Source organism: Anser anser (assembly GCF_964211835.1).
Source record: "Anser anser genome assembly, chromosome: 1".
NCBI lineage: Eukaryota > Metazoa > Chordata > Aves > Anseriformes > Anatidae > Anser > Anser anser.
Genome location: NC_139720.1, coordinates 85,107,556 through 85,131,154, shown reverse-complemented (window position 1 = coordinate 85,131,154; position 23,599 = coordinate 85,107,556). Strand labels below are relative to the sequence as shown.

Here is a 23,599-nt window from a genome sequence, read left to right as displayed (position 1 = left end):
TGTCATTCTTGACATGAATCCTTGGGATGATTATAGAGGATAATATGATATGCACATTGACATGAATAGGTATAACACTTCATCTCAGTGACACCTCATGACTGAAAAAGTCAGAAAGATTACTGTACTAGAAGCAGCTGAAAGTAGTCTTTAAAATAGCAAATATAATTCTTTAGTTTACAGAATTCCCTGAGTCTTGTAAGAAGGAGTGAAATATTGATGTTTTTGAGAAGTGAGCTGTGGATTTTTAAACATCTTCATTTCTGTCTGAGTTACTGTGCATGTACTAAAAACTAAGTACATGATGAACTGATGTTTTATGATGTTTATTTATTATTATTTATTTATTTATTTTTATTATTATTTAAACGTTATGTTTATTATGATTTAAAGACTCAATAGCTGTAATTGGAAAGCAATCTATAAATTATTGCAAGATTTGCATTCATTTTGACCTATGTTTACATAGGCCAGGAAGAAATAGAACAGGGTTGTAAATTAGTACACAGGCCTATACTGTAGCATCAAGCAGGTTTAGTAATTTGCTATTGTGTTTTTATGCACAATACATTTCATAGCTCTGTTAATGTATCAGAGACTGAATGAGAATATCTTTTAAAATTAAAAAAAAAAAATCCTTAGCAGGTGGCATTCAACTGAAAAAGCAAATCCAGATTGCTTTAAGAATGTAAGTTATCCTATTGCTCTAGATAGGACAAGATTTTGATCTCTAATCAGTGCAAATTTGTGGGAAATTTGTGGGAAATGGTAATCTCACCAGGTAAAGAGCGAGCTGAGAAAGCACATCTTATTAAAACAAGCCTGAAAGGTTATTTTTTAGTTCCCTGCTCATTTACACGGAGCAGACCTGACATACACGTCTTACAGGATCCTGAGGAGACCATTTCTGCCTCCCCAGCTACCATTTCAGCATTGTGATTAGAATATCATGTATTCTCTGATAAAGAGTGTTTTTTTCTTTCCTGCTGATTTGTCACTTTGATATGTGTGTTGAGAACAGAACTGATTCAAAACAGAAATACATTTATTTACCCAGACCTCTTATCTTTGCTTTAGTGTCTTTGCAAAGCCAGAGACAGAAATTTAAGTGTCCTGTTCTCCACAGATGTGCCTTGTCTGACTAACCACTCCAGCCTATTCACATGCTCAACGTGTGTTCCATGTGGCCCTGAGCTGGTAGACCACATCTGTAAAATCTATAACAAAGATGATCAGGGGGAGAAAAAAAACCAAAAAACTCCCCTATTTCCTATTTTTTTTTTGTGTTAGTTAAGGAACAAAGTGTTGCTCAGAAGCAGAGAGGTTGCTCCAGTTGAGGCAGTTTTTAAGATAAGATCATTAGTAATTCATGATTCTTTTTTTGTTTGGGCAAAAAAAGGGGGAAATAAGGAGTGCTCTTGACTTACCAGGCTAATCAATGAGGTGAAAAGTGAAAATCTCGCTTTGTAGGACAAATTTTAAATCTGTGTAACCTTGTATCCTTATAACTTGGATGTTTTTCTTGGTCTGTTCATATGGAAAGTTAGAAGCTTCCAGAAAAAAAAAAAAAAAAGACAAAAAAACACCCAACCAACCAATAGGAACAAAAATAAAACAAAAAACTCAACATCCTGAAAATATAAGACAAATGTAATTTAAATTAATTTTAAAGTAGTTTATTTTCAATTTAGTTGTCAGAATTTTACACTTTTACAGAAGACAACAATCTAGATATACTTAAGTGGTATGAGCTTGAGATAGAGAGAAGCTTTGTCTTTTCTGTAGTAAAAATTGGACTTCGTAAAACATTTGACTGTTATTTTGAAGATAACATGAGCTTTTGAGATGTGAGCAATGACTCTGTCCATATTATCCAATTCTAATAATGTTTTCCAAGCTGCTTTAATAGACACTGACTAAATATCTTGAGTCAAGCTTTGGAATAGGGTGCTTACCCAGTGTGGGGAGACTTCAAAATTGGTTTGGCAAAGTTGGCAGGCTAGGTGCAGGGACTATTTTCTGCCTCAGATGGTGAGGATGGGCTGGGCAACCTATTTCGCTTCTCACCTGGGTGCATGAGAGTTGAAGAGCACCATGATTGGTATAAAACCCATGCAACATTTCTACTAGCCATGTTGCCTGATTAAAAAAAAAAAAAAAAACACTTTTTTTTTTTTTTTAATCAAACAGAAAAAATCAAACAAACAAATGAAAACCAACAATTTGTACTTCAACATGTCTGTATGCCCTCCTGTGTGAGCCTGCACGCTCCCTGTTTAGGGGTGGTGTGGGAAGGGGAAGGACTAGATAATTTGTACAGAAGAGATCCACATGAAAGATCAGTGGGAGGGTATGTAGATTGTAACAAAGAAAGAGTAAGGGAGGTAAATCCTCTGAAAAGTTTTTACTGGTAGTATTAGTGTTATTTTTTCCTGAGTGCATATGAGAGAAATTTATACGCACTATGTATAGTGTCATACAGTCTGAGTTTGGGGAATTTTATATAAGAGGAGGTATGCAACTAATTGATATTGAAGAAGAAAATGGAATAGAACAGGTGGAGGGGGGATCCACCTCTGGTAAAATCTGGAATAGGAATTTAGCTGTTATTTTAACTTGCATCAATATTTTATTCTCATTGTTTTCATTTGGATTTCTGCTATAGAAGTGTTATAGAAATCATGCCTAAAATGAAGCACAGTTAGGAATATTTAAAAGCAGTCATTGAAACATTGTTCTTAATCATTAGATTCTTTTATTCCATTACAGTTCTCTGATACTTAAAGTCGAACACTGGACTGTAGTTCTCTTTAAAATTGTGGCTATGTAACTTAGAAATATTTTTTTAAGGTAAAGTTTCTGCAATAAAACTTTTTAAAACTTCCAGTGTATGACTCATTAAAGGTGAGCTAATAACAGTAATGTGAAAAAATATTGACAATAGTTGTAATTTTATGCAAACATTATTCCAGGTAGGGGGTTGTCAACACTTTTTTTTTTTTAAGTTGACAAAAAATACTAGGCTCTGAGTGTCTTTTAATTCACATCTTATAATTTTTAAACTGCATCACCTAAGCTTTTAGGCTAAAGAGAGGTGTTTTCCATTGAAATACCCATTGTTATTGCTGTAATTTTTTACTTGGAGGCTGTGTTAAAATGAACTAATTACCTACAGTGCTCTGTCTCTTTTAATGCTTGCCATTGTTGGAAACCACAGTCATTTCTGTATTTGCACTTATGCACTAGGATAGCATTAGGAGAGACATCAAAATGGAGAAGAATTTAAGTTGCTATGGATTTGGATATTGTTTGGACCTCTATATGATGACTCCATTAAAGCTACTGTGTATAATTCTACAAAAAGTTCTGACTAAGTTGTCATTAGGTCCAGTAGGGCCAGTGTGGTTTTGTTCTAAACGTTCCAATATGTGGCCATGTATACTAACCTCTATTCAAATGCTTTGCTTTTCAAAATACTTCTTGTTAGCATCGTGCTAAATGTGCAATTGCTTTATGGTACAGCCTGAGAATACAACTTTTATTACTCTTTATTAATTTTAGTCAGATTCTCATCTTATATTTTTTCATTAAAAATATATCATAAAAAGCTAAAGAGATCCAGTAGACAATACATGTTAAAGAAGTAGATGTTATATGAAATTCTGTGCTAAGAGAACAGTTAGTTGGAGAAGAAACCAGAACTATAAGTCACTGAAGCCTGTTCCAGAATGTAACACGAATGAAGAAAATATAGTTAAATGTGAATCATCCTGTTGATATACTGCAATGTAATTATGATTTTGAAAAACAAGATGGCTTCATGCATTACTTTTGTGAATGAACTGTATTGAGTCCATTTTCCACAGTAAAAAAAATGGAGTGGTAAAATCTTTATGTCAAAGCACTGGAACTAACTCAAAAATAGCAACCTGGACAGAGAGGGAAAGGGAATCACAGAATCGTCTGGGTTGGAAGAGACCTCCAAGATTATCTAGTCCAACCTCCGTCCTGACACTAACAAGTCCTCCACTAAACCATATCACTAAGGGCTACATCTAAACGTCTTTTAAAGACCTCCAGGGATGGTGACTCAACCACCTCCCTGGGCAGTCCATTCCAATGCCTAACAACCCTTTCAGTAAAGAAGTTCTTCCTAACATCCAACCTAAACCTCCCCTGGCGCAACTTTAGCCCATTCCCCCTTGTCCTGTCACCAGGTACGTGGGAGAGCAGACCAACCTGCACCTCTCTACAGCCTCCTTTAAGGTACCTATAGAGAGCGATGAGGTCTCCCCTGAGCCTCCTTTTCTCCAGGCTAAACAACCCCAGCCGCTCCTTGTAAGACTTGTCCTCCAGACCCCTCACAAGCTTCGTTGCCCTTCTCTGGACTCTCTTGAGCACCTCCATGTCCTTCTTGTAGTGAGGGGCCCAAAACTGAACACAGTACTCGAGGTGCGGCCTCACCAGAACCGAGTACAGGGGGACAATCACCTCCCTAGACCTGCTGGCCACACTGCTTCTTGTACAGGCCAGGATGCTGTTGGCCTTCTTGGCCACCTGAGCACACTGCTGGCTCATATTCAGCTGCCTATCAACCAGTATTCCCAGGTCCTTCTCGGCCAGGCAGCTTTCCAACCACTCATCTCCCAGCCTGTAGCGCTGCTTGGGGTTGTTACGCCCCAGATGCAGGACCTGGCACTTGGGCGTGTTGAACTTCATACAGTTGACCTCAGCCCATCGGTCCAGCCTATCCAGATCCTCCTGCAGAGCCTTCTTCCCTCGAGCAGATCGACACACGCACCTAACTTGATGTCATCTGCAAACTTACTGAGGGTGCACTCGATCCCCTCATCCAGGTCATCGATAAAGATATTGAAGAGGACTGGCCCCAGTACTGAGCCCTGGGGGACTCCACTAGTGACCGTCCTCCAACTGGATTTGGCTCCATTCACCACAACTCTTTGGGCACGGCCATCCAGCCAGTTTTTAACCCAACAAAGTGTACGCCAGTCCAAGCCACGAGCAGCCAGTTTCTTGAGGAGAATGTTGTGGGAAACGGTGTCAAAAGCCTTACTGAAGTCAAGGTAGACCACATCCACAGCCTTCCCCTCATCCACCAAGCGTGTCACTTGGTCATAGAAGGAGATCAGGTTTGTCAAGCAGGACCTACCTTTCATAAACCCATTCTGACTGGGCCTGATTGCCTGGTTGCCCTGTAAGTGCCGCGTGATGACACCCAAGATAATCTGCTCCATGAGCTTCCCTGGCACTGAGGTCAAACTAACAGGCCTATAGTTCCCCGGGTCTGCCCTCCGGCCCTTCTTGTAGATGGGCGTCACGTTTGCTAGCCGCCAGTCGACTGGGACCTCCCCTGATAGCCAGGACTGCCGATAAATGATGGAAAGCGGCTTGGCCAGCTCCTCCGCCAGTTCGCTCAGTACTCTTGGGTGGATCCCATCCGGCCCCACCGACTTGCGTACATCCAAGTGTTGTAGCAGGTCGCCAACCATTTCCTCATGGATAGTGAGGGCCACATCCTGCTCCCCATCCCCTTCCACCAGCTCAGGGTACCAGGTATCCAGAGAATAACTGGTCTTGCCGCTAAAGACTGAGGCAAAGAAGGCATTGAGCACCTCAGCCTTTTCCTCATCTTTTGTAACTAAGTTTCCCCCCATATCCAGTAAAGGATGGAGATTCTCCTTAGTCCTCCTTTTTTTTGTTGATGTATTTGTAAAAACGTTTTTTGTTATCTTTAATGGCAGTAGCCAGATAGAGCTTCAGACGAGCTTTGGCCTTTCTAATTTTGTCCCTGCACAGCCTCGCAACATCCTTATAGTCCTCCTGAGTAGCCCGCCCTCTTTTCCAAAGATTATAAACCCTCCTTTTTCTCCTAAGCTCGAGCCACAACTCTCTGCTCAGCCAGGCCGGTCTAGTTCCGCGTCGGCTCGTCTTTGGGCACGTGGGGACAGACCGCTCCTGAGCCATTAAGATTTCCTTCTTGAAGAGAGCCCAGCCCTCCTGGACTCCTCTGCACTTCAGAACCTCCTCCCAAGGGACTCTGCCAACCAGTGTCCTGAACAGCTCAAAGTCAGCCCTCCGGAAGTCCAAGACAGTGGTTTTACTGGTCCCCTTCCTGACTTTGCCAAGAATAGAGAACTCTACCATTTCGTGGTCACTCTGCCCAAGACAGCTCTCGACCACCACATCTCCCACCAGTCCGTCACTGTTTGTGAACAGGTGGTCTAGTGGGGCACCTCCCCCGGTAGGCTCTCTAACCAGCTGCATCAGGAAGCTATCTCCCACGCTCTCCAGAAACCTCCTAGACTGTTTTCTCTGGGCTGTGTTGTGCTTCCAGGATATGTCTGGGAAGTTGAAGTCCCCCACGAGAACAAACGCTGACGATTTTGCAACTTCTGCCAGCTGCCTGTAGAACTCCTCATCCGTCTCCTCATCCTGGTTCGGTGGTCTATAACAGACCCCCACCAGGATGCTTGCCTTGTTGGCCTTCCCTCTGATCCTAACCCATAGGGACTCAACCTTATCATTCCCAGCCTCAAGTTCCTCAACATCAAGACACCCTCTAATATAGAGAGCCACACCACCACCCCTTCTGTGCTGCCTGTCCCTTCTGAAGAGCCTATAGCCAGACATTGCAGCACTCCAGTCATGAGAGTGGTCCCACCACGTTTCCGTGATGGCAACCAAGTCATAGCCTTCCCACTGCACGATGGCTTCCAGCTCCTCTTGTTTGTTACCCATGCTGCGTGCATTAGTGTAGATGCACTTCAGTCGGGCCATTGCCTTCTCCCCTGGCCTTGCCATTGTTCCCCCTGACACAGCTCCAACAAGCCTTATTTCAGCCCCGTCCCCCTTCTTACCTAGTTTAAAGCCCTCTCAACGAGCCCTGCCAGCTCCTGGGCTAGGATCCGTTTTCCCCTTAGAGATAGGGACCCTATCCCTATCTGCGGCCATCAGGCCGGGTGCTGAGTAAAGCGCCCCATGGTCAAAAAAAACAAAATTTCTGTGTTGGCACCAGCCTCTGAGACACGTGTTAATCAGGTGAGCTTTCCGTGTCCTCTCGGTACCCCTCCCTGCTGTTGTAGGGATGGACGAAAACACCACCTGCTCCATCCACTAACCGTCCCAGTCCCCTAAAGTCCCGTTTGATGGCCTTCAGGCTTCTCTCTTCAGTATCATCACTGCCAGCCTGGACTATCAAAAGCGGATAGTAGTCAGAGGGGCGAACCAGGTTGGGAAGCTTCCTGGCAACATCCCTGACCCTGGCCCCAGGGAGGCAGCAGACTTCCCTACGGGTAGGGTCAGGTAGACAAATAGGGCCCTCTGTTCCCCTGAGAAGGGAGTCGCCTACTACGATCACCCTTCTGTCTTTCTTGGTGGAGGAATGATTCGTTTTGTACTCTGGGGACTAATTTATAACTATGGAATTACAAACAGTAGTATGACTGGTTCCTGGTAAACATGCAGGTCTAAAATAGGTCAATATCTGACTGGGGGACCTCATCCATGCAAAGTTATAAAACATAACACTGGTGAATAAGTAAGCTATACACTCTTAGAAGAGGCTAATATCTATGTCCAATTGTATTTATTAAAGATAATTTAGCAATTTCTGCGGAAGTATGGATGTCAGGATAATTTTTGTTTGCTTTCTACTTGGAGTAGCGGCGTTCTGTCTACATAAATCAGCTCCACCTTTGTTTGTGTTGGAACCTTATTCCCATCAGTTCTTAAACTGTTTTGCCATGTGGATGTGCACTGTAAATACCATTGCCATATTTAATCACAGATGTGCTTTTTGCAGTGCATGAGTCATTCTTTCGTTCTGAAGTAAACAGAGCACTTGGAGATGCCACGTATTAATGCAAAGTATTAGGTTGAAATTATATTTAAAGGCTTCAATACAATACAGTTAAATGGTCTCTTTTTGTCTCAGAGGCAAGAATAGAAAAATGTAGTACATAATAAGAATTTTAACTATAGTTCCGCTTTGTACTATCTAATGCCTCATGGCATGATGTTGAGAAAGGCATACCTCTGGGAATCATATAGTAGGACTGACTAGAGGATAAGATCTAGGTGCTGATAAATATATGTTCTTCCAATCAAAAGTAATATCTCCTTTCATCCTGTGTGCACTCGTTTCTTTTTTTTCTCCAAGATTCTTTTTTAATTATTTCTTTCTTCCACTATGTTTCAGATAGTTGCTTAAATATTCCCAGGAAAGTTACAAGTTACAAAGCTGTTAACAAATTATTACTAATTACCTCACTAGAAGAAAAAAAAAAAAAAAGTATTTTTACATATATTTCTCACTGGCATGACTGCTAGCTTCAATGGGTTAACATGAATTACATTTGTTTTCAATACTTTGAGTGAAGTGCTTTCCAAAGAGCAACAACATTGGTAATAATATTCAATTGTAGGTATGTTATATGAGGGATTGGATAGCTAAACAGTTTTTTAAAATTTATATCAAGACACTAGAAAAACATTGTTTTTGGTATTATCTCTGACTCCTATGCCTTCAGCCAAGAATTTGGTCTACGGTCTGTCTCTAGTGCAGATGGGAGATGTCTTAAACTTGAAACCTACAATGTAAAAAAACATAAGAGCAAAATGGAGGCACTACTTGGAAAACCTAAAATGTTTAAGTATTTTTCCTGCTAACTTTATTTTTATTGCACTAATGGGAAAATTGTGCATTTCTTAACTTGCAGAAGGGAAGATGTGTTTGGGTTTGAAAGTACTTATTGATGCCATACATACCACTGATTCTATTTCACTTAATGCAGCACAAGCAGTGCACTGAAAACACAGTATTCAGCTTTGCAACACTTAAAAAGAAAAAAAAAAAAACTTGAAAGAGGAAATGTTTTGGGGCAGAAGAAGTTTGTAGGTTTAGATATAAACGATGGTGGCAATTTTAAACTAACCTTGTAAGTTCAGTAAAACTTCAATTCTTTTCTGAGGAAAGTGGCAATTGAGAAATGAAAGTATGAAGTATTCCTAACTTTTCCTTTGGAGTTTCACTTCACAGCTTCAATGGTTTCTTTTGAGTTATCACTTGAACTTAAGAAAAGAAAACTTTGTAGTAATTTTTCTCGAGTTATGAATTTTAGGCCTCTGGTACTCATCTTTTTCTGTAAGGACACCTACATTCTGTAGTGTAGTCTCATGGTAATTTGGCAGCCCCTGGTAACAAAGAAATATGTAGAGATTTTTATGCATCAGTACTGTAAGGGAAAAGAGTGGAGAATGGCAAGGGAGCATGGTGAGAAGTCTTACAGGATTGCAAAGAAAAGTAAAGCATATATTTTTTTAATATATATATTTATTAATTTTATTTTCTGTATGAGAAGATATCATTCCGATAAGACTTGTAAGACTTGCAAATCCACTGTTTGTGTGTTGTTGTGCGTCATCCTCCCTCCACCCCCCCCCCCCGCACCTATTCAAGAAAGATAAAGTGACACCTTTTTCATCATGTTTGCAAGAACACAGCAAGCTCTGTTGCCATGCAAAACACCTCTCAGAGCATCCAAGAGCTGATGTCTGCTCATAGGCAATGCCTCCACCTTAGAGTGGTACCAATACACCTGAGATGGTTTATGTCCATGAAGTTTGCACACCCTTAGCCAAGATGAAATTTTAAAATGCAAAGTGGAGAAAGGATGAACAAGAAAGCTGTTCCAGACTGAAAAAGGGGATCAATGACTACCCCTCCTACACACCAGTGACCTGTTATTATCAGAAGTGCAACCCAAATGAGTTACATCCTGAATTATGCAGATGCTCAATGATATTAACTCCCAGTTGGAGGAGTCAGGTTCTGGCTCACACATTAAGCCTATTATGGGTGAGGATTGTTATGACTAGCATCAATGGATGTGGACAATACTATCTCAGTGAAACAACTGTGAGGGAAATCCACAAAAGATCTGGCAGAGCTGGCTCTCCGAGAAATACAAAATAAAACACTAGTTTTCTTTGCATCTGACTTGTTTATGGTTATATACCAAAAAGTACATGTTGAATTTCAGTTCACAAATGAATGACGGTCTGATTGGTTTCTTTGAAAGGACAGGTGAATCTAATAATTGTTTACAAATAGCCTAAGCTTAATTTATCAGAGTTTTAAAGGAGGTGACTCTTGTATGGGCTAAGGTCTCTTTAGATAAATCAAGATATGCGACTGTTTAGAATTCATGAAGATCGGTTCATGAAATGAATTTTGGTCACTGTTAAAGTGGTTAGAAGCAGTAATGTGGAGAAACATCACTGGCACAGCTGAGATAGTTCTGATTTTAATAGCGAGATTAGTTCTTTATTATGTTTTTCTTGTGTAAGAAGGTCAAATAACTAGATAGGTTTAAATACACATGCACAAGAACCATATTAAAGGACACTCCTGTTGAGTGCTGTTTGTCTCTGCAAGTGGAAATCCTGCTCCTTTTTTAAAACAAAACAACAACAAGAAAACAATGTGGTGGTAACCAGTATTTTCCATGTTAGTGGTAGAGGAAAATGTCTTCAGTAAGCAAGTGTACACATGGAACCTGGAACTTTTATAAATTAATTGCTAAGATTAGTAAATAAATCAGATATTTATTAAATGAGTTATTTAGGAAAACAAGTGTATAAGGATATATTTCGGGTAAAAAATAAAATGGATCATCCTAGAGGTTTTGCATTTAACTGTTCAGGAGCATGCCCTGACTGGAAATAATACTTTACCTACTACTGGACAGCCATAGAGACAAAGGTACCGGGCAAGGAAGTGTAACTACGCTGCCTTTATGTATGTCAAGAGGATGAAGGCAGAACAAATATTTTAAACCTTAGCATTTAAGCATGAAGATGATGGAAGTGATTATGAAATAGTAATGGAAAAGTTTGAATATTTTATCCCCAAACGGAGCACAATTTATGAGAGCACATTTCTACTAGAGGAGCTAAAAGCTTGGGGAACAAAGGAAGGCTGATTTGGCAGGAATTACTGCAAATCTGAGAAGGATAAACAGGAGCATGTCAAGGACAACTGAATTGCTAGTTTCTTATGTGCAAAAGCTTCCTAGCACGTAAAAATGTAGGTAGCTAATATAGCTAGCTAAGGATAATTTTCTAGTTAATCAAAGGAAAATAAACCACAGAATCATAGAATGGCTTGGCTTGAAAGGGACCTTAAAGACCTTCCAGTTTCAGTTCCAATGCCCCTGCCATGGGCAGGGACAGTTCCCAATAGGTCAGGCTGCTCAAAGCCCTATCTAACCTGGCCTTGAACACTTTCAGGGATGGGGCATCCACAGCTTCTCTGGGCAAAATCATTAAGTAGATATGATACCAGTGTAGAAGACAAGGAATTATTAATCACAAATAAATACATTATTTTTAAATTCTTGTCTTTGACAGAGGAGTGCAGCATAATCCACATCAAGGTCAAAGTGTAGTAAGGAAAACGTACATGAGGAGAGCCAAATTCAACATGTGCTTTACAGCGGCATACTTTGAAGTCATTAACCATAAGAGAGTGAATTATATTGGGAAAAATGATAGTGTTGTTCAAGAGACTTGTATGGATCAATCATTACTGCCTACTTTACTTCAGCTAGTCATTGGAGCTGAATCACATTTTACGAGTGAATGAGTATAATGAGGCCTAAATTTACAGGAAATGAGAGCAGGTTCTTCTGTGCATATTGTTGTTTTTTGACCAAAGAAATTCTCTAAACATGTGCTACTTCAGCCTTGGTCCAAACCTAGAAGTTTGTTTGCTTTCATTCCACTGTCTGTGTACTCTGCTGGGATGGCTTGCTCCTTTTCAGGCTAGAGTGTTTAAACGCAGTCATCCTTAATTTATAGCATGGCCTTGTTATCAAGAAAGGTGCTGTAGTCCCAAAGGACTTGCCCTCAAGCTGGAGAAATGGGCCAAATGTTGATCAGAATACGATGAATCTGAACTGGCAAAGGTAAAACTCCGATGTGTATTTGGCTTAGTTAGGAGAAACTTTGGGTTGAAAGAGTAAGGATAGCCTCATAGACAGGGAGCAAGGACCCAGAATAAGCCTCTGTTAAATGTAGGGTGGTGCTGGATTCCACAGACAGGAGCAGGGAGTTGGCTGTGTGCGGGGCAGAGCAGGCACTTGGGAGACACCTCTGCAACGCTGGCAGCTGCAGCCTGGTTGGCATTGTGAATGCATCCGAAGTGAGCAGAAATGAGCTGACAACAGGCAGCTGAGGGGTAAATACATGGCAGAAGAGGTTTTTAATCTGCTTGACATAGACAACAACAAGAAAAACGTTGTTTTAAACCTGAGGAATGGGAGGTTGTTATGTTTGCTGGGTTGAGGATGGGTACAGGATGTATACAGCATGCCATATGGGAGATGCAGTTCCATAAATGTTTTTTTTGTTTTGTTTTGTTTTGTTTTTTTCCTGCTGCGTTCTTATTGATCTTCACCTTTCCTCAGGGTCACCCAGAAGTAAACTAGGTGAATGGTGGCAGTGCTGACCCTGTCTTCTAAGCTGATCTGTAAAATCAAACTCTGGCAAATTCAATGAAGGAATTTGCATCACTAAACCAACCCAGAGACAGGGCATAACAGAAGAGACCTTTCTTGACAAAACTATCTTAGTTTTTCTTGACTGCTTTTCCAACATTAGCAAATTTTCTGATGGATTTTGTCAGAAATTACTGTCTTTCCCCTTTACCCCCCCTGTTTTCTTAGCTACCTCAGTTTATTAAATTTTACTTCACTCTGCACTCTGAGCTGGCACTACCCACTTGGAATGGTTTGTTGCTAGCCTTGCCATAATAAATAGACAAGAGGAAGAATCAAGACTGTGCCATTGTATTGCATTATCATCTAGAGATTTGAATTCCAGCATTTTTATGCATGCTTTGCAGCTGCTGTTATTTGTGATTGGTGTCAGCCTACTGAATGGTGGGAAGATTAGTTGAGCAAGTTGGCAGGGGCATAATCAGCTTTGGTGAGACCGATAAGAGACGTTCCTCTGCTTGTCTGTTCTTTCGTCTTCACTTGTGTTAAACTTCAACCCACTGCACAAATTCTGCCCATTTTCCCCCTTTTGATCTGGCCCTCTTTTCTCTCCATTTGGCACTATCTTTTCCACAGGAAGCAGATTATTGTGGCACATAAAAACAGAGAGGCAATAGCAGTTTCAGCAGATGTTGCCCAGCATGCTTGAAGTGCAAAAGCATTCCCTGTAACAGGAAAACAGTGAAGTTGATACCTAGTGCTTTGTCAGTACCAGGGGTCAGGCATGCCCTGGGACTGTGTGACTACACCAGCAAATTTATAACTTGGCACCTCTCTCAAATGGGACTTGGCGTTAGTTGGAAAAAGTTGGTCTTGATGGTTTCAGGGAAAGAGTGCTTCTGTCATTCTTTGCTTGACATTCAATTAAGATTAAACGGAAGTTTTCTGGAACTGTATCATAAGATTTAGAAACAGGGATTTGTAACAGAAATCACATTTTTCATCAAGTGTTGTTTTGTGTATCAGATGAAATGTAGAGTAGTTCTCACATGCCTGGTTGGGAGCACCCAAACAAAACAGTTGGGAGATTAATGAGTCTTGTGCTGGAAGGCATTCTTCCAAGAGAAGAAGGTACTTTGCTATTTTATCTCCTAGCCACAGGTGTATATTTGGTGTTAATAGTGCTCTTGAGATCATCAAGAGGAAAATGCCAGAGGCACTGCAGGATTTGGAATGGCTAGTCATTTATTATCCTCATGTACAGTCACTGTGAGAGTAATATGCTAAATTGTCTACCATACAGTGAGGGTGGGGAACAGGATCTAAAGCTTGCTGCGAACTGCCTACTGTGACAGAAACAACTTTTTGTTTGATTTCTTTACAAAGGAACGGGCACAAGTCCAACTTCAGAAGTAGAGTTAATAAAGACTTGGTGAAAAGATTGCTACTCTTGGAATGATTCGGTGCCTATCATCTTAAACTTCTTAAAAATACTATAGCTTTTGAACAAAGTCCCAGAAAGTGAAAAGGCCCGTCCCTGGAACCAGTACAAGAACAAGCTTCCAACAGAGGGAAACAACTCTTCTCCGAAAGCATCAGAGATTAACTTGTGACTTTCTGAAATGATAGCTACTTGTAGGTGTTGGTGCCAGAAGGTGAGGATTATAGGACGCAGTACTGAAACATCCCGGGAGGCAGCTGAGGCCATCTGTAGACTGCCTCAGTCTTAGGATCAATTTCCTCTGATAGGGGAGTGCCTTTTTGTGGTACTGGCATATAGGGTGAAAATCAGATACATGAATTACCACTGAAGTCTTGTATTCACTGCAAACCCTGGATTAACAGTAAAGGCTTTAAGACATACAGGCATTTAGGCAATTGAGGAATTGTTCAATATTGCATTATGGCACAGCAATGAGGCATGTGCTTTCCAGACGACTTCTTGTTCAGAGAGCATCTGAGCACCCTAGGAGTGTGAATTGATACAAATTTCAGTGACACAGATCAAATACTAATCTTACCTCTGTGATTTTTATGTAGGGAAGAAGACTAATGCAGGCAGTATTGCTAGTGGTTGAGGAAATACGATCTTGTAAAAGAGCTCGGTGTGACCTGATGCTAGTATCACGGTAGATCCAGCAGTGACAGACCCATAGTTTTGGCGTATTCACACAGAAGGAGGAAGATTGAGTTTGAGTTATTCTCTAATAACTGTTGCATTTTTGATGCACTAAATAGATATAACAGAAGAAATTTGAGCTTCTCTTCCCAAGGAAGTGTCTTTAGCAGTAGGTGGTGTGAGCAGCCTTTTACTCCCTCTTCTCTTAGTGAGTTTTGATTTATTCAATTTAAAGAGGAATAGCTAAATTTGAATAGCAGCATATTTTCCCCATGTTCTAGGGGAGTACTTGTTCAGTGTTTATTTGCTCAGCGCCATAAATGCTGGCTGTTCCTGGTTGTGCCAGTGAGGAGATCTGGGGTTATCTCAGCAAGAAATTTTCCTGGTAAAAAATTCCCTGTGTTAAGTTTGGCTAGTGAATTAGGGTTAGAGCATTACAGTATTTTAGGTTTACGCACATAAATGGCTGTGTGTTGCTATCTATAACCTGTCAGAGATTTGAATCTGGTAAAGCCTGGGGACTCAAAATGTGTAAAATATAAGGGGAAAAATATCTGGCTACAGTCAACAACAGCTTCAGATACTTAAAACACAGCTTTGCCCCATTTCAGCAGTTTGAAGGCCCAAGGTCATAAAAAAAAAAAAAATGTATCAGATGATTTGCTGCTCATCTACACTTTGTCACAGTAGAGTAAAATTTTTCTATGGCTAATATAACTTTTACATCTTCTGCTCTACTGTCTGCACAGGTCTACATTCAATGAGAGGATCCAGTTTTAATTGTGTTAAATTATTAATCCATAAATGCAATTTAGAATAATCGTTAGTTGACAAATAGTACAGATTTCAGAAATTGAAACAAATTCATAGAATAACTAAGGTTGGAAAAGACCTTCAAGATCATCTGGTCCAACCATCACCCCACTACCAATGTCACCCATTAATAGACCTGAGTAGCATCACAGTGTCACAAAAGATATTTGTGTACGTTTTTATAGAAGATGTATTTTACATGAACAAATCTGCAATTAGGAGCAAGCTTGGGTAGGACAGGATAACAGATTATGTTGGCACAGCCGCTCCGATATTACTAGTCTGTCCTGTCTTTCTTTGTAGTGCATTTTCTATCTATTTCAAAATGTATTTTATAATAAATTCCTAAATAAGTATATCAGACAAAATAAATGGATACACAGATATGTAAAAGTTTTACAATTCTTATTTGATAAAATGTGAACATTTCATTAAAAAGAAAAAAGCAAAAAGTGACAAGATAGAACACGTGCTGCAGAAATTCTTGCCACATTTTCAAAAGCCGGAAAGCTTTTGAAGGTCTCTAAGTTTCATTTAATGGAGCATGCTAAGTATACCAAGTTCTCTCTTAACAGTGTTCAGACATATGTGAGAAATTGTAAATGCTTCTGGCAGGATGGTATAAAAGACCACTATCTAATCTCTCATTTAAAAGCATTAAATGTATGTATGACTTTTTAAATATTAAAAGATACTTTTTGTAAAACTGTTACATAATTTCCAGAGCTCAGCAAGAATAACATTTTCTTAATATCCAAGCAAATTTTTAATTGTTTTTTAAGTAAGTTGCCATCCCTGTACTGTTCTCAAAGATGCCAAAAAGTGAATTACAGTAGTTATCCCTGTAGCAGAAACAGAAGTACTGGAGGCATTGAAATGCTCACTTTCCAATAAAGCTACAGGTAAAGGTGGTTTCCCCCTTTCCATTTTACAACATTGTTAAGGCTTGACTGAGTAGAGTTCTTAAATAAAAATGAAAAGACTAAAACAGTTATCTCATTTTTTAGTTTTCTCAGACATTGCTAAGCATTGTTTTTAAAGAAAAAGTTCCTTTAGAGAGTATCAGTTAGAGCTGGAATGTAAATGGACTGAATTTTTTCATAGATTAAAAACTTACTAACAAAATCATCTTCCACAGTAGAACAGCTGTCATAATGGATATTTTCAAAGATTAAATTTACAGTAGAAAATGTCTTTTAAGGTACATTCAGTTGGCAGTTATTTTGGTTGACATGATTCTGTGCCCACGTTAATACAATATTTTGTTTTTGAGTAGTACCGTAAGCATATTTTTAGTGATGAAGGCCGAAGTTCATAGATTGGAAAGAAAGTGATAGTGTAGAGTGAACTTGCTTAGAGTTGTAAAAGCTTTCATTTAAAAATTATGCACAAAATCCAAGCAATTCATGTGCTTATAGGAACCAAATAACATCAGAAACATTCCTTTAATTCATGAAACACATCCGCTCTGACTACCATTCTTCCCTCGGCTATGAGCTGTCTCACTTGAAAAGTAGGGCTGAAGATATATGCAGAGTTGTGGGGCACAGAACATTAATCATTTTTTTTTTTTCTTTGGTACATGTTTTAAGGAGCTTTTGCTGGTCAAAATCATCTTTCTTTGTTGTGAATGTATGGGAAACTTGGATTCACAAGTTTTGCCTTTGAGCTGCAACTGGATCATTATTCTAAAATAGCCTCTATTAGGTGGCTATATAGGGTTCATTAGATCCCTGCATCTTGGCAAAATAAATGTAAGGTATCAAACAGCACCTTATCACATGTCACAGTTTTTACACATGTCAGCAAACAACGTTTCTGTTGAAGCTGGAAATATGACATACATAGACACTGATAAGTCTTAGAAAAGCAGGTTGAGATTCTAGTTTCCCGTGTTGCATAAATCTATCAACGTTAAAGTTAAAACAAGACATTCAAAGTAGTCTTTTTGACTGATATTTTAAAATACAGTTAACTCCATCCTCTGGATGATGCCATGTTCAGCACTGATGAGATGTAAGATCCAATACTCTTATCTCAAAATAAGGTAGGAGAAAAGGAGCTATGTCATACAGTGATGACATGAAATGGGAAGGTATAGCAGATGTTATACAGCTATTCCTCTTATACTCATGCAGTACTTGTTCCAGACTGTAAAAACTTGTTTTTATTTATTTATTTTTTAACTGTCTTTCCTCATAGAACTGCATAAGCTTTCAAAAACAGTAAAATAAGAGTGATTCTTCCATGGAATGTAAGGCAATATGTCTTCAAGATACAAGTTTGAACAAATGTAATAGGTGAATGCATAAATCTCAGTCAGAATATAGAAAAGGAATAATTTCAAGTGTTTTTTGAAATGTTATATTGCCTGTAAAATTCTTTTTTCTTCTAACAGCAACGTTCTCCGTAGGCATCTTATACAAAAGCTACATCCTCTACCGTGATCTGAACTGTGGGCATATTTTGGAGTAATCTGTATAGATTGCACATAACAGATGCAGTTCTGAGAAGTAAGATACTCAGCCTTCCTGTGGAAGTTCACTGAAGACTTTCAATTGGAATGGTTCCCCATGAAACTTTGATTTCTAGTTGTTCAGTTACTTGCCATAGAAATCTGTTTCTCCCCATGGATATGCTATTTGTGTTGTGTCTTCTTGATCTATATTAGAATACTCTCAATAAATCAAGTAAACACAAATGTTTGGACTTGCATTAAGTAAACACCTGAAATGATAATGATATGCTTTGTGACGTATGTTGTTCAGATGTCTTGCTGTGGTTTGGCTTTGCTTGTCTGCTCAACTACCTCTTCCAAACTGCAGTTCTATCACTCACACTACTGAGTGCCTAAAATTAAGGACAGGAGTTGGGAAATTGTGTTTTCTCAAAACTGGGAAGTTTTGTTTTTGTTTGAGAAGATTACTGAAAATATTTCAAAATATTCTGGTGTTGATAGTTGCCTTGCCTTTTTTTTTTTTTTTTCCTTTTCCATGTTGGCTTTTGCTGAAAATGTGTTGTGAAATATCTGATATTCCCAGATAGAGAATTTCTATCATTTGTGGGGTGTATTTATTTACTTATTTGTTTGTAAATAAATTTGCTAGGCTGTGTCTGTGTAATAGGCTGGTTTTTCTGTGTTGGGCAAACTTTATCTCAAAATACTGTTTTCTATGATTTTGTGTGTTGCCCATAGTTGTGCAATTCTTGTAAACTATATGAAAAGATGAGGTCTCAGGTGCAGAACAGAGTGAAATACTCTGAAACAGATTTTATTCCACGCCCTCGCCCCCTCGCCCCACACACACACACACACACACACTGGTGTTTGTTTGGAACTGATCATGTTGATAATTTTTCTTGAATTCTGATTCAAGATGCTTCAGTTGAGGTTCTTTTTCCTATTCAATGAATAAAAGAAAATGTTAACACAGGTCCTAATTAAACAGAACGAAAATAAGTTGCTGTGCAGTGTTGTGGCAATGGAAGATACACTAGTGTTTTTAACATTGATAGAATGGGGGATTCAAAAATGTAAATAAATAAATAAAGCTAAATTTAATAATAATAATACTGTTATAAACCTAATTCAGAAAAAGGAAAACAAAATAAGATATATCTGATTTGTGAGTTTTATGTTCATTTTAAATCAAAAATGTGCCTGGCATGCCTCTAGAATGTGATGGGACAACAGTGGAAACAGCAATATTTTTGTGACTGTTGGCTTATTATATGGAAGTTCTACCAAAAAGGTTATACCTAGCCTAAAGTACTAAAGGCTTAATGAAAATGTTGTCACTGTATTGATAAATATTTTATTGTAGAATGTCCTGTTGGACAGTACTGTAAGCATATCAAAACAAATATTTGACCTTAACTCTATAATGCTACCATCTTTTTGAAATTACATGCATTCAAGTAGGCTATATCTATAAATTAGGTCTTTGTAGTAGTAGTTTGAATTAGTAATAATGACAGTATCGAATTCCGCAGTTCAAACTGTGGTAATTCCGTCCAGTTACCCCATGAAATAGGTTGCAATTCCCTTGAAAGCCTCTAAGTCAAATTCAGCCATTATGTAAATGATGGCTTAAGTTGATCATAAAAATGGGTGCATTTGGAAATACAGCATGCATCAGTTTAGCATTCGGTAGGTCTGCAAAATGGATACAGCAGCAAAGGCAGACAACAGGAAAAAGCAACATAAATCAGGCGCTTCCCTTCTTAATGTATACTTCTGCCATTCCTAACAGCCTGACAGAATATCAAATCAGTGGAAGTTGCCATATACTCATTTAAAGTGTCTACTGTATGCCGAATCAGTGTAATTTAGTGTACACTTGTTACACTACTTTGGTTTTCCCTTAAATATGTTATATATTTAGCATGCAAAGAATAAGAGCTAATTTCAGTAATGTATGTTGATTAGGCTCTTGTTAGGCATAAATAAGGGTTATCTTGTGCTATATAGTACATTATGTTGTAAATTTAATAGGCACTCTGTCTTCTTCCATTTCCACCCACAGACATTTAGACAAAGAGCAAGAGATGAAACATAACATAAATCTGTTAGCTATGAGCAAAGTCTGATACAAGAAACAACAATGTACTTATTGATTACTTTCAGTGTTTTGACACTGTAAAAACATATAAGAAAACAAGGGTACGGAGGGTTAGAATCCAGTGTTAACACGGATTTTTCAATGAAAATACACAATTATGCATTTTTCAGGCAATTACATAATATATGTGGAGGTGTATGGTTGATAGATTAAAAGGATGAAAGAAGGTAACTAATCTCGATTTGTCAAAGTTTTGTTCCTGGAAAGAAGGAACTTTTCTTGTGTTAATACGGTTTACAAAGTAAATTTTAAAAAGAAAGGAAGAAAATACTTGCAGGGTAAAAGAGCAAGAAATATAATCATCTATAAAAAAGAAACAACAAAAAAACAAGATCTTCAAGGACAACAAAAATTTGGAGAAGGAAAATTTCCACTCTGTATACTGGACTAGATAAAATGACACGGTAAGAACATAGGACTAAAATTGGGACTTCGGGAATTACTGTGTGGAAAAGGTACTAATGGGAAAAGAAAGCTGCTCAAGTACAGAGAAAAGAGAAATAGGAAGGCATTTGGAGAGAGAGCAATGACTAAGATTTATATATATATATATTTTTTTTCTGGAATCAGTGAAAAATGTCTATTTTGAAGAAATAGACCTAACACGCATTAAATTCTGGAAGATCAAGTCAGAAACTTTTAATCCAAGGAACAGTTATTAATAACTTTCCACTGTTGTTACTGAAGAGTTAGAATATAGCTGGTTTGCTCAATAAACATATCTATCTATTCAGTTTAAGATTATTTGCATGCTTTGAAGATGCTGTAAACATGTCTGGAAATGACACTGTCCTACAGTTCCTATACAGCAGAGCATGATGAAAACAGCCACCAAAAATACTACATTCTTCACCTGCATTCATACCAGCTAACAGGAAAATACCCATGTCATTTAGAACTAGGCATTTGAAAGTCTGTAAAGGACTTGAAATTCAAATTAGGAACTATGGTTCTTCCAGAAGTTTTCTAATAAATAGATCCTTTTTTTTTTTTTTTTTTGTACTGTAATGTGCAAAGAAGAGGAAAAAAATATAAAGGTAGAGAATATTCCATTCCTTTATTTCTTTATTGTCCTTAGTGCATATTTTATATTTCACTTACAGACACTATATAAGTTAAGAAATAATAATTTTTGTAAAAATGTATGAATACTCAGAATCTGATGAGAGATCACTGAGGCATGATTATTTTTTGCTTCAGCACACAGTAGATTTCTAACCCAGTTCTGTCACTTGAGTGTTAACATTTTGAGGTTTGGTCTATTGCATCAGCGTTTTTTTTTTTTTTTTTTTATTACCATGTTTAAGTTATTTTAGCAGTGCTTTGAAGAAATTTTAAATTGGCCCTTTCACAAATCTCTCAACAGGAATGACTGCCATGCAATTATTGATACAGTCATCTTTTGGTGACAACAGGTTACAGTAGTACTGCTACTTTCAATGCTGTTGATTTCCACTAAAAGCAAACAAGCAACTGAATGAAAATAAGATGATCTAATGTTGATTTTTAAGAAGGTTGGTATATTTTTTTTAAAAAATACACTACAAAATTATGAATGATAATTTGAATATGCTCTAATGAGAGTTCTGACAGGTGGAAGATATTTGATTCCAGCAGACCTGAACTATCCTGATTTTACACTTTTGCACTTAGTTTCAGAGACAATTTTGCACTTCGTTTCAGGGGCATTAGATGTAAGTACATGGTCATTTTTGTCACTTAATGAAAATTATTGCATTATAAGTGCTTGTATCAACATTTTTAAAGTGCAAACAATTTCCCACGTGCTCAAGATACCTGGAAGCTTTGGCAGTAGTCATAAAGCTGACATCTCAAAACCTCTCTGAAGTCTGGAAAAATCCATCAGGTTTAGTAAACTGTAAACATGTTGCTCATGACTGGAAGAGTGTAAGTCTAAAATTTAAATAATCTTGATGCAGAAAGCAGATATTTAGGAAGAATCAAATCAAACTGAAGGATAAAATGGAATACCTTACAGGCACAGAGCCCTGAGGAAGAACAGTCTAATGCTTATAGACACACTTTTTACGTATTTTGTGCTGTACATGAAGGGGGTGTAATTTTAATGGGTGAAATACCTAACTAATTTGAATAAATGGCTTTTAAGGACTGGCCCAAAAACAAAAACAAAAAAGAACAACCAAACCATCTTGATTTCAGTTACATCTAAGAAAAATATTTTTAGCAACTGCCCACCCCCACTCCCATGCCCCAAACCACTCAAATCCTTGTTTAAGATGCTCATTTCACTGTAATAGAACTGAACTGAAAACCTTTCATTTGAAATAACAATGACCATCTGTCTCTTTTTGCTTCAAGTGAACGCAAATTTCTAAAATATGTGCTGGCATAGGTGATTATGAAGCCTCTAAGGCTCTTTTAATGAGATATGTCTAATAGGGACACTAACTGCAGGACTAAATGCCTTGGTCAGTGTCTTTGAGAAAGAAATAAGGAGTAGTGAATTCCTGAACTCTGGATTACATCATAAGTATAGATATAAGTCATTATTTGAGTAGAGATAACACTAAGGCAGATTTTTCCAAGAAATTGAGGTGTGCTGAGAATGCAGATTCCATTGGTTATTCTCTCTAACTCTCTCTTGGGCATTTGAAATCTCTTCCATTATTATTAACAAAAAGCAGCTCTTCTCAAGTGCAGAATAGGTCTGAATGATCTTTTTTTTCAGTTAAAGGATGTCTGATAAGTCAGTGCAGTAAATATTACTTGTGTTTGTACACCAGGATTCTGGGCTGAGGAAGTGCCATTAAATGGCATACATAATTGCGGGGAAAAAACAGAACCATAAAATCAGATAAACTGTGAGGAAGGAGATGCTTGTTAGACAATGAAGCAAATTAACTTGGTTCCAGTTACTTAGGTTAATTTTGCATCCTAGATTAAGCATAAAAAACATATTTGCAAACAAGTACCAGAAGGATGACTGTGATGATACTTGACACCTAGGAAGGCAAACTTATATTTTTATTTGGTTTTATATAACCCATGTATGAAACCATTCAGCTTTAGTAGTAGTTTGTAATGATGCATAACTAGTAACAAACTGGTAAATGGTTTGTCCACACAGGGATTTTGTTTAGCTGATACCTGAGGCTATTTTCTATTTCCCTATTCCCAGCGGGAATGATTTCTGTTTCCAGTATTACCCTTCTCATAAAGCTTATTACTAACCTCAAGCACTGAAAAATCACATAATTTTCAAACCATTATGTTCTGCAAGAGTTTTATGCTTTTTTTCTTTTGGCTTTGGAACATTAGGTAAAGTGGGAACTAAAATTCATGTGAGTCCTTAACCCTAACCTCTGAGGATAGTGCCAAATACACTGCAACTTTTGATAAAAATTAGAAAGTTGGCAGCAATGTGCATTTTTTGTTTGTTTTCTACCTACTAAGACAGCCTGGAGACAGAATTTGGTTTATTATTTTCTCAGATAAAATTAAGCGTAATGATACTGATAAGTACAAAAAATAAAATAAAATAAATA

The 23,599-nt window shown here is 38.1% G+C and overlaps 1 protein-coding gene across 1 annotated transcript in view; it reads left to right on the top strand.

Moving 5' to 3' along the window:
- Positions 1-18,468, top strand: part of LOC310882937 (uncharacterized protein) — a 206,625-nt gene extending 188,157 nt beyond the window's left edge. Inside the window, exon 5 of the mRNA XM_083802427.1 lies at positions 17,849-18,468. Within this exon, the coding sequence (XP_083658553.1) occupies positions 17,849-17,863 (15 nt within the window). The 3' untranslated portion in view covers positions 17,864-18,468. The remainder of the gene's footprint in view (positions 1-17,848) is intronic.
- The last annotated feature ends 5,131 nt before the right edge of the window (positions 18,469-23,599 follow it).